Source organism: Amphiura filiformis, chromosome 7 (assembly GCF_039555335.1).
Source record: "Amphiura filiformis chromosome 7, Afil_fr2py, whole genome shotgun sequence".
Classification (NCBI taxonomy): domain Eukaryota; kingdom Metazoa; phylum Echinodermata; class Ophiuroidea; order Amphilepidida; family Amphiuridae; genus Amphiura; species Amphiura filiformis.
In genome coordinates, this window is record NC_092634.1 from 23,607,175 (window position 1) to 23,623,440 (window position 16,266).

Sequence of the window (16,266 nt, forward strand, 5' to 3'; positions counted from 1 at the left end):
AAAACTTGCCACACTAATCTAAATGCTAGATGCAAAATGTTCACAATGCGATAATTCTAAATTTTAGAAAGTGAAATTGTTTCTTTATTTCTTGATTTGTAAAGTTAACTTCAAATGTTCTATTCAGTATACGGTTTGTCCACTCTGAAGTACAAAGTGACAACGCACGCAGATACAGCGTGTTAACAGCGCCAGTAGTGCTGCGCCTCTACTGCAGGTATGCGTGCCTTCAAAGTCGGCACAATGTGTGCATCCGCATCTGTACTTTGTACTTCAGAGTAGACACACTGTATGTATGTAGTTGGGCAAACATGCCAAATTGTCTGGGATTGGATGGACTTATATGAATAAACTTTGTGTGGAATTACTTTGCAGGGTTGTTTTGTCTTCACACCATCCAAGAAGACCAAGAAATGTCTGGATCCAAGTAAGTATCAGTTAATTGTACACCCCCTGATAAATTTTGTGACTAATTTTGCATTTTTCTCAAAAAATAACTACACACTGGTAACAAAAGTTATGTATATTTTAGGGGTGTGACGGGATTCGAAATATTAAATATTATTATTTAGTATCCTTTTAATTTTATTATCCAAATCACGTAGTGCGCCTTTTTAAAGGCTTAATTTTCGCTTGCATTACGTCATTATCAATCAATCAATTAACTGGTAATACGCCTCGCTGATTGGCTGCTTACCATGCGGTCTCGCTGGAGTGGAAATTTCCCCACTCCGGTGATGATCGTTCGAGGTAATTATATTTCTCTTGTTCTTTCGTTATTCTTTTATTGTTTTTATTATTATAAATGAGACTAGGAATTAGATCATTCCAACTCAACTTAGATTATTATGTATAGAACACGTAGAGGTGATTTGGGAGTCGTGAAATTAATTTTAGGATGTATTTTAAGCGATTTTCTGTGAGCAGTTCGGGTGATGTTTGTTGTTTTATTTTCCGTGTGCGTGTATACGGAAAGCATAGCATCTCTGCACATTTCTTATCGGTTTTGGCCACAAATTCACCCCCAAAATCATGCTTTATCGTGTTCGTATTTCAAAATCATATGTTTTAAACAATATAGTATTCCTTGCTGGTCATGTTAGTATATAACAGGATTTTCTAGGTAAAGCGGAAAGAAAGAAATGGCTGATTTAGTTCGTCTATCTTAGATTATTTTATAATTGAATTATTTGGGTTCCATTATTGCTAGATGGCGTACGTGCAGATTGTGCATATCAATGAGGTCAAAGGTATACGTACCGCACAGCGCATTACTAAGTAGCGCATATACATGTACATGCACTAATTGCGCCAATTACTCGGGTTTTCCCGAATAATATTTTGGATCTTGGATTTAATTAATTATTTGAGATGGCGAGTTGCGTATAATATTAATAGGATTATTATATTTTAGCGTTGTATTATTTTCGTTTGGAAAATAATACTCTCACTCTCTTTCTCACTTTTCACAATTTATTATGTGTTTATTTATATTGTCTGACTTTTGACATTATTCATGATTATTATTAGTATGCAAACATTGTAGCCTCAGCTAAAAGCATTTGTTTAATAACGAAATTACATTTTGTCAAATTATGGAGGCTTTAATATTGAGATCAGAGTATTTATGTGGAACTCACGCAAGTCACACCCAGATACTATTTTAAATTAATTAGGTCTTTATTACAAAACATGTCGTGTGCAGGGCCTATGAGTATGATCTTATTTAGGCCTATAAATTGTGTGAAGTAATATTTAAATATTCATGTATTTTTATTTTTATAATATGTGGATGTGAAGTGCTCACGGAAAAGTATTGGTAAGATGATGTGGTATATTTTTATCATTATTATATGTGATTTCAACAGACATTGTGTTATGGTTCCGTGCACGTGTATGTTTGCTTTTCAGTGCGGGAGAGAGAGAGGCAATGGATCAAAAGGTACTAGCACGGATCCATAAAAGAGGAGAAGGTCCAAGGGGCCCATGCAGTAGCGTGGCGCAGCCCAGGGACACATCATCGGGGAATGTGGAGAGAGAGGAGGTCTGGGGGCCTAATTACTGCGGAGGGTAACATTGGCGAGTTAATGGTAGCAGAGAGGTGGTCAGGGGGCCTATTTACTGCGGAGAGTAATATTCGGCGAAGTTAAGGGTAGGAGGAACACGTCGGGTAGGACTGGTGTCCTGGTTCTACGTGGACTGGTGTCCTGGTTCTGCGTGGACTGGTGTCCTGGTTCTACGTGGACTGGTGTCCTGGTTCTACGTGGACTGGTGTCCTGGTGCGACGTGGACTGGTGTCCTGGTGCAACGTGGGCTGGTGCCCTGGTACTGCGGGTATTTGGAGGAGAGTTTGGCCAGTCCGAGTTGGGTGATGGAGGAGTTTGACTAGTCCGAGTTGGGTGATGGAGGAGTTTGACTAGTCCGAGTTGGGTGATGGAGGAGTTTGACTGGTCCGAGTTTGGGTGATGGAGGAGTTAGTCGGCCTGAGCTTTGAGTGATGGAAGTAGTTGACCAATCCAAATACTGAGTGATGGAGGTAGTGACAAGGCCTAATGGTATAGTAGGGCCTAATGGTTTGTATGGTGCTATTGTTTATAACACATAGTCTGTTGAAATCTATATTGTTTATCATGTCGTAATTTTAAGAGTGATGATGCATAGAGATATATACGTCATGGATCGTAAAGATACATAACGTATGTCATCTTTTATGTATTGTTGAAAATCTGGTCTGCACCTAGAGAGGGGCCTCTATGTGCAAATTTTCAATTGCGTTCAAAAACTTATGTATTTTTCAAAACTATTAATATGTGCCAATGCATACTAGTATGTCATTTGCATGTATTATACCTATTGGCATGCGGCGATGGGCCATGCTGCCCAATTTTCGTATGCCAATAGGTAGTTGTGTTTATATCATATTTGTCAAACTTTGTGATGATACTTTGCCACTACATGCTTGCATGTAAATGCAAGTGTCGTCGATATTAGCATGACGCCATGGGACCGCTATGCCCAAATTTTCATTTTGTACTAAATAACTTAGAGATTTTTGTAGGCCTTACATGTTATATAATTATATTAACACATTTTTCTTATTTGACTCCGGTGATGATCGTTCGAGATTCTGGTGTGGGCCATTTTAGACTGTTGCCGTTGTGTAGCGTGTTATTGGTGGTACGGCAACTTGTGGTTACTGTTACCTGCTGCCCGGTTATTGTGATGCGTGAGACAGCCTGCTGGCCAGATTAAAAGCTGATGTTGATCAATGTGTGAGATGGGTATTACTTTGTGGAGATAAAGTATATTTTGGAAGCCCGTAGTATGTTATACAGATAAGACAAGTGCCACTAATAAAACAGAAATACATTGTTGAAGTAAAACGAGGTGTCACTGCAGTTTCTTTGAGGTCCATCACAGTCTCCTCCAGTGCGTAGCGGATTCTAGCTCCGCACACCCACCAATAAAACCACTTGCTAAGTACCTAGCCGCTCGGTCCCGTCACAAGTGGTGGCAGCGGTGGGATTTGTTTTGAGATTAGGAGGAGTTGTGAGTTAGATGGACCCGGAAACTGCGGTGGTGTAAATGGAGAGTAACAAGTCGAGAAAGTTGAGCAAATAGTAAACCCGAAGTCTTGGAAGACAGTAGATTCAAAGAGAGGTGAAAGAGCAAGTTGAAGTAACAATAGAGGATCAGTGGGTGTATTGAGCAATGTCGGGAAGTGAAGTAGGAAAAGATGGAGGTAGCCCTGGATGGAAGGAAAAGTGGGAAGGAGCTCGGCCCGGTGATAGTAATGCATCAGAGTTAAAGTCAACGGAGGGCAAGGTTGAACTAGAGCAATTGGAGGAGGCAGGCAGTAATGAAAGTGATATTGAGAGTGAGTCTGGAAGTAGTTTAGGCGCTGTTAGTGACTCAGATATGTGGGACGAACCTGATGATAGAGGGCGAAAGGCTGCACGATCTAAGAACATGGCTCGGAAAAGAAGGGATAGTACTTCTGAGGAAGGGAGACAGACTCAGAAGAGAGAAGTAGAACGGTTGCAAAAGAGAGGTAGAAGAAAGACTCGAAATGTGTCTGAGGAAGAAGCACCTGGTAGTGAGGTTGAGGGTGATGGCGCTCGACAGGAGCACAGAGGGAGACGGTACAACCTTAGATCTAGAGGATCTGAGAAGATGGCTTCAAGGTTGGAGGCAAGTGAGGATGTTGACTCTCGAGAGCAAGATGCCCTGATGAGAGCAGCGAGGAACAGGCTTGATGTGAGTAGTAGAGATTTGGAACAAGAGTTGATGGAGGAACATCAACGCTCACCAGTCGAAAATGGCAGAGCTGGATAGGGTCAGCGCGAACACGAGAAAGAACTTCAATGGATAGGGAATGGGGGTGAAGGTGAAAGAAAGAAGTATTGAGGATGCAAGAAGGGCTTTTGAGGAAGCAGCTCGGGATGCCCAAAACCTGGAGATGGCACGCAGGGAACGGGAAAGAGAACAAATGGAGGAAAATGCACGGGCAGAGCGTAAGATGCAGAAATTTGAGGCTGAAGCCCAAGTTAAGAGACAGGAAATGCAAAAGAGGAGACAGGAAATGCAAAAGGAGGAACAGGAAATGAAAAGGGAGGAACAGGGAATGAAAAGGGAGGAACAGGAAATGCGAAGGAGGAAAGAGGAAACAAGACAGAAGTTACAGATGATGGATCAAGATATGCGGTTGATGGAACGGGAAGAACGAGAGAAGCAGGAGAGAATAAACCAGTTGCGAGATAGTCGTAGAGAGCAGGAAGAGTGTGAGAGGGTGGAACGAGAAATGGCGAGAAAACGCGAAACACAGCATGAAGAGCGGCAGTGGAAAGACTTGCAGGAATGGGGAAAGACCACTAAAAGTCAGGCATTTCAGCTGGAAAGGTCGCAGAAGGAGAGCGAATTTGAAAGTGCTATGCGTGAAGCCGAATTGCGGGGGGTAGAGTTGCGAGCACTGCAAGACAGGGAGTGTGAGCAAAAGTACGGGCCTGTGGATATGGCATGGCCATCCAGAGAAGGAGTGGAAGTAGGCTGTCAGACCGATGATTCCAATTCAGGAGAAGAAGTGAGACGGCAGTTGAAGAAACAAGGTCGCTGGAATAGAAGGAAAGGACTGCGCCGAGGGCACCAAGATAGTGACATTGCAGAGCAAAGCCAACCGTCCCCCTTAATGCGTGATAAGAGACTGAAGGGGAAAAGCCAATTTGAGGCCACGTTTGGATCCGTTTCGGGAAAGGCAAAAGCAAAGGGCACTCTGCATGGCCAGGAGACTAAGTCAGATCAAGTAGGAGGTAAACAGTCCAAGAAGAAGACGAATAAAGTACGGACATGTTCGAATATGTCACAATTGGCTAGCGAGACTGGGACTAGCAGTGAAAGTGAATCAGAGTCCGACTTTAGGCCTAAATCATCTTCCAAGAGAGCAGCGGTGTCTAGGAAGAAGAAAGCGATGGAAGTAGAGAGTGAAACTGAGAGTAGCGATAGCAGTGGGAGTGACTCTGACGCATTGTCAGAAAGTGAAGGCAAGCGTAATAAAGTCAGCAAAAAGGCTAAAAAGAGCACGTCAGCGGTAAAGCGTCTGAAGGAGTCCAAGGACTCCAGTGAGGATGAGACTAAAGCTTCCTCAGGAGTAAAGTCAAATAAAAAGAAGCCCTCAAAGGGGAAGAAGTCGCGGGGAAGGAAGAAAAATAAACCTGCATTGACATCCACGGATGAGTCCACCAGTGCAGACGACACAGTTAAGAAACGAGGAAGTATGAAGCCCCCAAAGTTCAATGGGAAAGGCTCATTTAAGGACTTTGCCGCCCAGTTCGATGCGTGTAGAGACTACAATGGCTGGTCAGATAGGGAGGCAGCCTTACAGATGTTTTCTTGTTGCCAAGATGAGGCACTGGCCACGCTGAATGTGAATGATATTAATCCACGTGAGGCTCGTTATGCCAAAGTAGTGAAGGTGCTTAAGCGAGAGTTCGGTCCACGTGAGTGTCCCGAGAATTACTTCCTGTCTCTGTCTCGGCGTGAGCAAAAGCAAGGAGAGAGCCTCCGTGAACTGGGGAAGCAGATCAAAAGGCTAGTGGAGTTGGCGCACCAAGTCTGAGAAAGCGGAGAAAGATTACATAGCTAGAGAACATTTCAAGAGGGCGATAGCTGATACAGAGCTGCGCAAGGAACTCTTCCGGTCGACCCCTAAAACTCTGGTGGATGCCATAGGGCTTGCTGAGAATGTTGAGTCATTCTGCAAGACAGAACAAACCAGGGGTCGTGGGAAGCATGTTGGCTATAGTAGAATAGCCAGTGAAGAGAGAGACTACTCACCTAGAGATTCAGAAGTGAGTGAGTTGATTGCGTGTGTGAGCGAGATGGAGCGTGACTTGAGGTCAGTAAAGCAAGCCAGACCCGAAGTTGCCTCTGGTAGGGGAGAGAGAAGTGATAGTCTTGGATACCAGAGCCAAGATGAGATGGTGAGGGTCTTGCTAGAGAAAGTGGAAGGAATGGAGAAAACGATGAGTGCTGGGGCCCAAGGTCCAGTAAATAAGTGTCCTCGGCCATCTCCTGCAGCAAAGTCACAGCAACCACCGCCAAATGGTAGAGTGAGTCCGCGTTCTCCAGCTCGTCAAGACTTCCCAAGGAGATGTTTCAAATGTGGAGAGCCAGGGCATATGCAGAGGTCCTGTCCACAGCTAGCTGGTGGAAGGGTAGACCAGTGGAGTGAGTGTCGCAATTGTGGAGGCCGTGATCATATTTGGTGGCAATGTGACCGCCCGTTGGCATGTTTTGAGTGTCATCAGGAAGGACACATGTATCGGAATTGCCCTGCAAGATGGCAGGGAAACGAAATGAGGCCAAACCAAAGGTCCTGGGGGAGGCCACCTATGAGGAGGGACCAAGGCTGGAGACCGAACCAATTTGTAGACAGGGGAACAATCAGAGTCAGACACCGGGAGACCGAACTTCTCACGGACATAAGAGAATTCGCCTTGGGGATAGGGGAGAATGAGCCCGGGGAGATAAAGGATCTATGGGTTTCAACTGTCGTACAGGGAGAGAGAGTAATGCTTTGTGTTGATTCAGGGCCTCCAAAGTAACATTAACACCAGAGCAGTACCGGCCAGATCCCGAGGCGAGACGACCAACATTGAAAGAAGCGACAGTATACTTGCGGCAGGCTGATGGGTCCAGAGTACAGATAATGGGATCAGCCTATATGGAAGTACAAGTGGGTAGTCATGTTGAGAGTGTGCCAGTCTACGTTGCACAAGTCAGCGATAACTTGTTAGGAACGAATTTTCTGAGGAAGTGTGGGGCCAAAATAGATTTTGATAGTCTGCAGCTGATAATTCGTGGCGAGAGAGTGGATTGTCGCACTAAAGATGACAAACCATTGTATTCAAAGCTGGTTACGTCATCAGAGATTCAGATACCTGCAGAACATGAAATGGTGGTCCCTGCATGCTTGGCTGGTAACAGGAGAGGTAGCATGATGTGCTTGGTGGAACCCATAGATCAGGGGATAGAAGATGATGACTTGATGGTAGCCCGAGCCGTAGTAGACGCTAGCTTAGAAACCATACCCGTTAGAATTATGAATTTGGGCTCAGAAGAAAAGGTGCTTAAGGCGGGAAAGGTAGTTGCCCGGTTGCTCCAGATTGAGGAGGAAGATGTTGAAGTTGAATGCGAACAGTCGGTTCGCAGATGTGAAGAAGTAGGAGCGGAAGTGGAACTTCCAGAGCACCTGAAAGAATTGTATGAACGATGTGCCACTGACTTAGAGCCTGAGGGGAAGAGGCAGATCTTCGAGTTGCTTGTCAAGTATCAGGACATATTCTCGAGGGGCGAGTATGACATAGGGCGTACCAAGTTGGTCCAGCATAGCATTGACACACAGGGTGCCCAGCCTATTAGACAGCCATTGAGACGCTCTTCACCTGAGCAGAGGACAGAAGTTGAGAGACAGGTGGCCGAGTTATTAGACAAGGGTCTGATACAACCTTCTGATAGTCCGTGGGCAAGTCCGTGGTTCTTGTGAAGAAGAAGGATGGGTCAAAGAGGCTGTGTTTAGATTATAGGAAATTGAACGAAGCTTCCGCAAAGCGCTTATCGCTTCGCGGATTGACGACTCGCTTTCGATGCGCTTAGGAGAGGCGAAGTTCTTTTCTACTTTGGACCTTGCGTCAGGCTACTGGCAAGTAGAGCTGGACGAAGATGCCCGTGATAAGTCTGCATTCAGGACAACACGTGGCCTGTATTCCTGGAAGGTCCTCTCCTTTGGTGTGTGCAACGCACCTGCCACATTGAGAGGTTGATGGACAATGTGCTGGCAGGTCTGCGTTGGGAAGCGTTGCTGGTCTACCTAGATTACGGCATTGTATTTGGCCGTACAATTGAAGAGTCCCTGACAAGGCTGTCCTCAGTGTTTGACAGATTTGGAAGTGCAGGGTTAAAGGTCAAGCCAAGCAAATGTTCCCTACTACAGAAAGAGGTCCGGTATTTGGGGCATATTGTGTCCGAGAAGGGGATACACACCGACCCAGACAAGATAGAAGCCGTGAAGGACTGGCCGACGCCAGTTACACAGACACAGATCCGTAGCTTCCTGGGACTAGCGTCGATTATCGGCGATTCATACGTGATTTTGCTGATACGGCTGCACCATTGCACAAGTTGACAGAGAAAAGTGCAAAGTTCCAGTGGAATGAAGATTGCGAGAAAGCCTTTGGCACATTGAAGGAAGCATTGATAACGGCGCCAATTCTTGCTTACCCTAAATCAGCAGGACAGTACATCCTGGACACAGATGCCAGTAATTTTGCAATCGGTTGTGTACTGTCACAAGAGCAAGAAGGGGAAGAGAAGGTGATTGCATATGGTAGCAAGTCACTGAAGAGAGCTGAGAGGAACTACTGTGTGACGAGGCGAGAGCTGCTAGCAATTGTGGAGTTCTTGAAGAAGTACAGACATTACTTGGGAGGGGGCCAAGTGAAGGTGAGGACAGATCACAGCTCCTTAAGGTGGTTGTCGAACTTCAAGAATCCGGAAGGCCAACTCGCCAGGTGGTTGGAAGTTGTGCAAAGCTTCGATCTCTGCCTTGAGTATCGCCCTGGTAGGCGCCATCAGAATTCAGATGGCTTGTCCAGGCGCCCATGTAAACAGTGTGGTCGATGGGAAGGGCAGATGGCCAAAGAGGCAGAAGAAAGCCAAAGACAGGAGGCAGAAGTTGAGGAGGCTGAGTTAATAGAAACAAATGAGATTCCTATGGCCACAAATGAAATTGGGACCCAGACAGAGCCAGAACTCGAGCTGGAAAGTCGGGAGGGGGCTGAAATTACCCAAGTCAGCACTGAAAACGAGTATAGTAGCGGTGAAGAGCACATTCCGGTAGTTGAAGGAGTTGGTGTTATGCTGGACACACCAGTGACAGAAGCAGCAGAGAACAGTGACACTGAAGTATGGCTAAGGCATATCACTACCATGCCTGAGGTTTCACTGACTTCTATCCGAGAAGCTCAAATGGCTGATGGGACCATGTCACCCATTATAGTGTTGAAGGAATCTGGGGGTGAACGACCCAAATGGGAAGACGTTGCACATCAGTCAGCTGCACTAAAGACATACTGGGGCCAGTGGGACATGTTGACAGTGAAAGAGGGTGTCCTTCTGAAGCGATGGGAAAGTGACGATGGCAAAGAATTCAAATGGCTACTAGTGCTTCCAAAGTCATTAAGGAGGAAGGCACTTGATGCACTGCATGCATCAAGACTGCAGGTCATTTGGGTAGAGAGAAAACCTTGCCAAGGCTGCGGGAGCGGTACTACTCGGATGGTATGAGGACTGATGTCAGAGTGGATGTGCGGCAGTGCGTAGACTGTGCCCGTAAGAAGAACCCCCGTGCAAGCGCCGAGCCCCTTTGCAGCAAACCCGTGTTGGAGCCCCCTAGAGCGAGTAGCAATCGATGTCTTAGGGCCCCTTACAGAGACTCACCAGGGAAATTCATATGTCCTTGTGGTAGGAGACTACTGGACTAAATGGATGGAGGCATACGCCATACCTGACCAGCGTGCCGAGACAGTAGCAAACAAATTGGTGAATGAATTTGTGTGCCGGGTTGGAGTTCCCCTAGAACTGCACTCAGACCAAGGGAGGAACTTCGAATCAGAAGTTTTCAGCGAGATGTGCAAGATACTGGGCATCACCAAGACAAGGACTACCCCTTATAATCCGAAGTCTGATGGGTTAGTGGAGAGGTACAATCGACGATAACCAATGCAGTGTCGCTGATGTTGTGGCCACTACAAGACCAGAAGGAGTGGGACAAGTGTCTACCCTATGTGGGCTTTGCATATAGATCAAGTGTACAAGCATCTACCGTGAAAGCCCTAATATGATGATGTTAGGACGTGAAGTATCTGCCCCAGTTGACCTAGTGTTTGGTGCCGTGCCTGGAGAAGGAGAATGTGCAACTGACTATGCAGAAGAGTTGAGAGAGAGAATGAGAGGTGTACACGAAAGGGCTAGGCATGCTCTGGAAGCGTAGTAGTAGACGCCAGAAGCGGAACTATGACCGCCGAACACGAGATCCTATCTATAAGGAGGGTCAGTTTGTGTGGCTGTTTGATGTCAAGAGGAGACCTGGCTTGTCAAAGAAACTCACACTGCCATGGGAAGGGCCCTACCAAGTGGTGACAGCACTATCGGATGTCACCTTCCGCATACAGAAAACGGCCAGAAGTAAACCAAAGGTTGTGCATGCGGACCGCCTCAAACCATATGAAGGACCAGAGCTAGAACCATGGGTGTTTGAAGCTCCAGTCCCGGCAGAGAAGCAGTCTGAGTTGGAGACCGATGTGTTGCCAGAGGTGGGAGGATTGGTGGAAGCACCTAAACCAGACGACCCTGTAGCAAATGGGGACAAACCTGCAGAGAGTCAAGGGACTGAAGAGAAGAACTCAAGTACGAAACCGGACACAGAGAGACCAAGTATCTTGAGGAAATGTCCACTGAGGGCGGAAGAGGAAAAGAGAGTCCAGTTCGATCCAGAGGTAGCAGTGCGACACATCCCAAGATGGGGAAAAGGCAATAAAGTTCCAGGAAGTGGGCGTATGGTGAATCGGGTTGGAGACATAGGAGAACATAAAGAAGCAGCTAATGCTAATGACACATATGGACCCCAAATGTGGGTGGGACGCCGGAATCCAAGCCGAGTCAGACAGAGACCCATTAGGTACCGTTAGCCTAAGAGTAAACCAAGGAGATTGCTGAAAGTATTAATCCCTTGTATTTTCTTTTATTACAGAAATCGACACGGCGTCTAATAGAGCAAGAGTGGATGAAGAATGGGAGAAGGAAAAGGAACGATGCCGAGAAGATTTCCGCCGTGAGGACCAAGTATGGGAGAGAGAATTAAGAGAAAGGGAGAGGAGAATGAGTCAGGCGGAAGGGTACTATCAGCACTGGATGGAAATGAGGAGACATGAACGTTGGCAGTGGGAGATGGAGTTAATGGAAAGAGAAAGGAGGGTCAAAGCAGGAAAACGAGTTGGGTATGCTGGAGCGGAAATTAGAAAGAGCAGAAAGGAAGTTAAAGAAACAGCAAGAGCGGGTAGAAAGGAAGGAACATGAGAAGCGACAATTGGACAGAAAGATCGAGGACGCAGAGGAAGAGATACAGAGACTAGAAGAGCTCGAGCGGCAAATCATGAACCAAGAAAGAAAAGAGAAGGAGGAAGGAGAGTATCGACAGAGTCTAGAAGAATGGTCGCAGCTAGGAGCTGAAGAAGACTAAGGATCTGCTGTCATCAGAAGACCGACTCCATGTTGAACAAAAGATTTTTATTTTGGCCTCGGGCATGTCAGATGATCAAGCTGACTACCATTGCCAGGAACTTGTTGGCTTCAGGCATGCCAGATGATTAAGCTGATCTACCATTGCCATGACGGAGTCGGAAGGAGCATAGGACGCTATATATTTAAAAATGTTGTAGAGTAAAATGTGTATATATTATGTGTAGTGTAAGACAATTTCGAACCCCGTTAATGTTTCAAAGATCACATTTTGACGGAGCGTCAATAATGTTAGGAGGGGCTGTGTGACGGGATTCAAATATTAAATATTATTATTTAGTATCCTTTTAATTTTATTATCCAAATCACGTAGTGCGCCTTTTTAAAGGCGAATTTTCGTTTGCATTACGTCATTATCAATCAATCAATTAACTGGTAATACGCCTCGCTGATTGGCTGCTTACCATGCGGTCTCGCTGAGTGGAAATTTCCCACTCCGGTGATGATCGTTCGAGGTAATTATATTTCTCTTGTTCTTTCGTTATTCTTTTATTGTTTTTATTATTATAAATGAGACTAGGAATTAGATCATTCCAACTCAACTTAGATTATTATGTATAGAACACGTAGAGGTGATTTGGGAGTCGTGAAATTAATTTTAGGATGTATTTTAAGCGATTTTCTGTGAGCAGTTCGGGTGATGTTTGTTGTTTTATTTTCCGTGTGCGTGTATACGGAAAGCATAGCATCTCTGCACATTTCTTATCGGTTTTGGCCACAAATTCACCCCAAAATCATGCTTTATCGTGTTCGTATTTCAAAATCATATGTTTTAAACAATATAGTATTCCTTGCTGGTCATGTTAGTATATAACAGGATTTTCTAGGTAAAGCGGAAAGAAAGAAATGGCTGATTTAGTCCGTCTATCTGAGATTATTTTATAATTGAATTATTTGGGTTCCATTATTGCTAGATGGCGTACGTGCAGATTGTGCATATCAATGAGGTCAAAGGTATACGTACCGCACAGCGCATTACTAAGTAGCGCATATACATGTACATGCACTAATTGCGTCAATTACTCGGGTTTTCCCCGAATAATATTTTGGATCTTGGATTTAATTAATTATTTGAGATGGCGAAGTTGCGTATAATATTAATAGGATTATTATATTTTGCGTTGTATTATTTTCGTTTGGAAAATAATACTCTCACTCTCTTCTCACTTTTCACAATTTATTATGTGTTTATTTATATTGTCTGACTTTTGACATTATTCATGATTATTATTAGTATGCAAACATTGTAGCCTCAGCTAAAAGCATTTGTTTAATAACGAAATTACATTTTGTCAAATTATGGAGGCTTTAATATTGAGATCAGAGTATTTATGTGGAACTCACGCAAGTCACACCCAGATACTATTTTAAATTAATTAGGTCTTTATTACAAAACATGTCGTGTGCAGGGCCTATGAGTATGATCTTATTTAGGCCTATAAATTGTGTGAAGTAATATTTAAATATTCATGTATTTTTATTTTTATAATATGTGGATGTGAAGTGCTCACGGAAAAGTATTGGTAAGATGATGTGGTATATTTTATCATTATTATATGTGATTTCAACAGACATTGTGTTATGGTTCCGCACGTATGTTTGCTTTTCAGTGCGGAGAGAGAGAGGCAATGGATCAAAAGGTACTAGCACGGATCCATAAAAGAGGAGAAGGTCCAAGGGGCCCATGCAGTAGCGTGGCGCAGCCCAGGGACACATCATCGGGGAATGTGGAGAGAGAGGAAGTCTGGGGGCCTAATTACTGCGGAGGGTAACATTGGCGAGTTAATGGTAGCAGAGAGGTGGTCAGGGGGCCTATTTACTGCGGAGAGTAATATTCGGCGAGTTAAGGGTAGGAGGAACACGTCGGGTAGGACTGGTGTCCTGGTTCTACGTGGACTGGTGTCCTGGTTCTGCGTGGACTGGTGTCCTGGTTCTACGTGGACTGGTGTCCTGGTTCTACGTGGACTGGTGTCCTGGTGCGACGTGGACTGGTGTCCTGGTGCAACGTGGGCTGGTGCCCTGGTACTGCGGGTATTTGGAGGAGAGTTTGGCCAGTCCGAGTTGGGTGATGGAGGAGTTTGACTAGTCCGAGTTGGGTGATGGAGGAGTTTGACTAGTCCGAGTTGGGTGATGGAGGAGTTTGACTGGTCCGAGTTTGGGTGATGGAGGAGTTAGTCGGCCTGAGCTTTGAGTGATGGAAGTAGTTGACCAATCCAAATACTGAGTGATGGAGGTAGTGACAAGGCCTAATGGTATAGTAGGGCCTAATGGTTTGTATGGTGCTATTGTTTATAACACATAGTCTGTTGAAATCTATATTGTTTATCATGTCGTAATTTTAAGAGTGATGATGCATAGAGATATATACGTCATGGATCGTAAAGATACATACGTATGTCATCTTTTATGTATTGTTGAAAATCTGGTCTGCACCTAGAGAGGGGCCTCTATGTGCAAATTTTCAATTGCGTTCAAAAACTTATGTATTTTTCAAAACTATTAATATGTGCCAATGCATACTAGTATGTCATTTGCATGTATTATACCTATTGGCATGCGCCGCGTGGGGCCATGCTGCCCAATTTTTCGTATGCCAATAGGTAGTTGTGTTTATATCATATTTGTCAAACTTTGTGATGATACTTTGCCACTACATGCTTGCATGTAAACGCAAGTGTCGCCGATATTAGCATGTAAGTCGGCGGGACCGCTTATGCCCAAATTTTCATTTTGTACTAAATAACTTAGAGATTTTTGTAGGCCTTACATGTTATATAATTATATTAACACATTTTTCTTATTTGACTCCGGTGATGATCGTTCGAGATTCTGGTGTGGGCCATTTTAGACTGTTGCCGTTGTGTAGCGTGTTATTGGTGGTACGGCAACTTGTGGTTACTGTTACCTGCTGCCCGGTTATTGTGATGCGTGAGACAGCCTGCTGGCCAGATTAAAAGCTGATGTTGATCAATGTGTGAGATGGGTATTACTTTGTGGAGATAAAGTATATTTTGGAAGCCCGTAGTATGTTATACAGATAAGACAAGTGCCACGAATAAAACAGAAATACATTGTTGAAGTAAAACGAGGTGTCACTGCAGTTTCTTTGAGGTCCATCACAGTCTCCTCCAGTGCGTAGCCGGATTCTAGCTCCGGCACACCCACCAATAAAACCACTTGCTAAGTACCTAGCCGCTCGGTCCCGTCACAGGGGCAAGAAATCCAATTACTTCACTGAAATTTCAGTGATTCAAGACATGTGGTTTATATGTTTTAAAAGAGGTACTGCTAGAATTTACCTCATTTCTTTAAAAAAGAAATGAGGTAAATTCTAGCAGTACCTCTTTTCTTATCATTAAATAACATACCGCTTGTCTTGAGTCACTGAAATTCCAGTGTACATGTAGTAACTAGATTCCTTGCCCCTATAATATACATAACTTTTGTTACCAGTGTGTTATTATTTTCAAGAAAAATGCAAAAATAGTCACAAATTTATCAACGTGTGTAGTACCACCTTAAATATATAAATTTAAGGATTATTACTGTCAACATGGTTACTTAATTGAAAATTTAAAATACCTCACATCAAGGTGGTAGTAGGTGAGGAAGGGTGGTAGTAGGTGAGGAAGTGGATGGCTAGCGGGCAGTGCTCCATGGTGGGAGACAGGCATACATATGAAATGTAAGGAAGCACAGGTCTAAAATTGCCATAAAAGTTCTTTTTTATCTGTGGAAAAAATTTTTAACAACCAAATTGTAAAGTAAAATACCCAGTACTAAATGCTACTTAAATATTTGTTTCCTTTAATCAAAATCATGGAGGGAGTAAGACTGTATCTGTCCCCTGTTGCTTTCCCTTGATGATGTCTCAAAACATCATTTGGCGAGCACTGTACATTGTATGTTTGTACAATGTAGTCCATCTACTTTAACTGCAATTTTCAAATCTATCCTCTGGTTATCTTGGCAGACATGTCAAGGGCTCACTGCAATACTACTGCATCTCCATTTCTTGCAAATATCACTATGGACCACAATGTCCTCATCCCAGTGACATAGTTCAATAACCTCAATTGAACAATCATAGTGCAAAATTTCACCTCAAGTTGCAGAGTATGAGTTTTTGTACTAGAATTTTCAAAGGTCATTCAATGAATGTGCAAATGCATTCGGGTTAAATAACTGTGCCCTGATAGATGAGGATGTTGTGGATCCTAGTGTATGAGATATTCATACCAAAGGTTTCAGAAAGAAATTCTTTTTCAGTAACACAAACAAAGCCTTGTCTCCATAACACACCTCTTTCAAAAGTTTGTAAGGCAGTATAACATTTTAAAAGCCTCATCATCAGTATATATAATACCTAATTTGAATTTGAATGGGACAGCAGTATTGGCCAACTTTTAGACC

General features: G+C 44.1%; 1 protein-coding gene across 1 annotated transcript in view; it reads left to right on the forward strand.

Moving 5' to 3' along the window:
• Nucleotides 1-16,266, forward strand: part of LOC140156914 (origin recognition complex subunit 3-like) — a 43,782-nt gene that overhangs the window by 3,617 nt on the left and 23,899 nt on the right. The window contains exon 2 of the mRNA XM_072179956.1: nt 376-427. Within this exon, the coding sequence (XP_072036057.1) occupies nt 376-427 (52 nt within the window). The remainder of the gene's footprint in view (nt 1-375; nt 428-16,266) is intronic.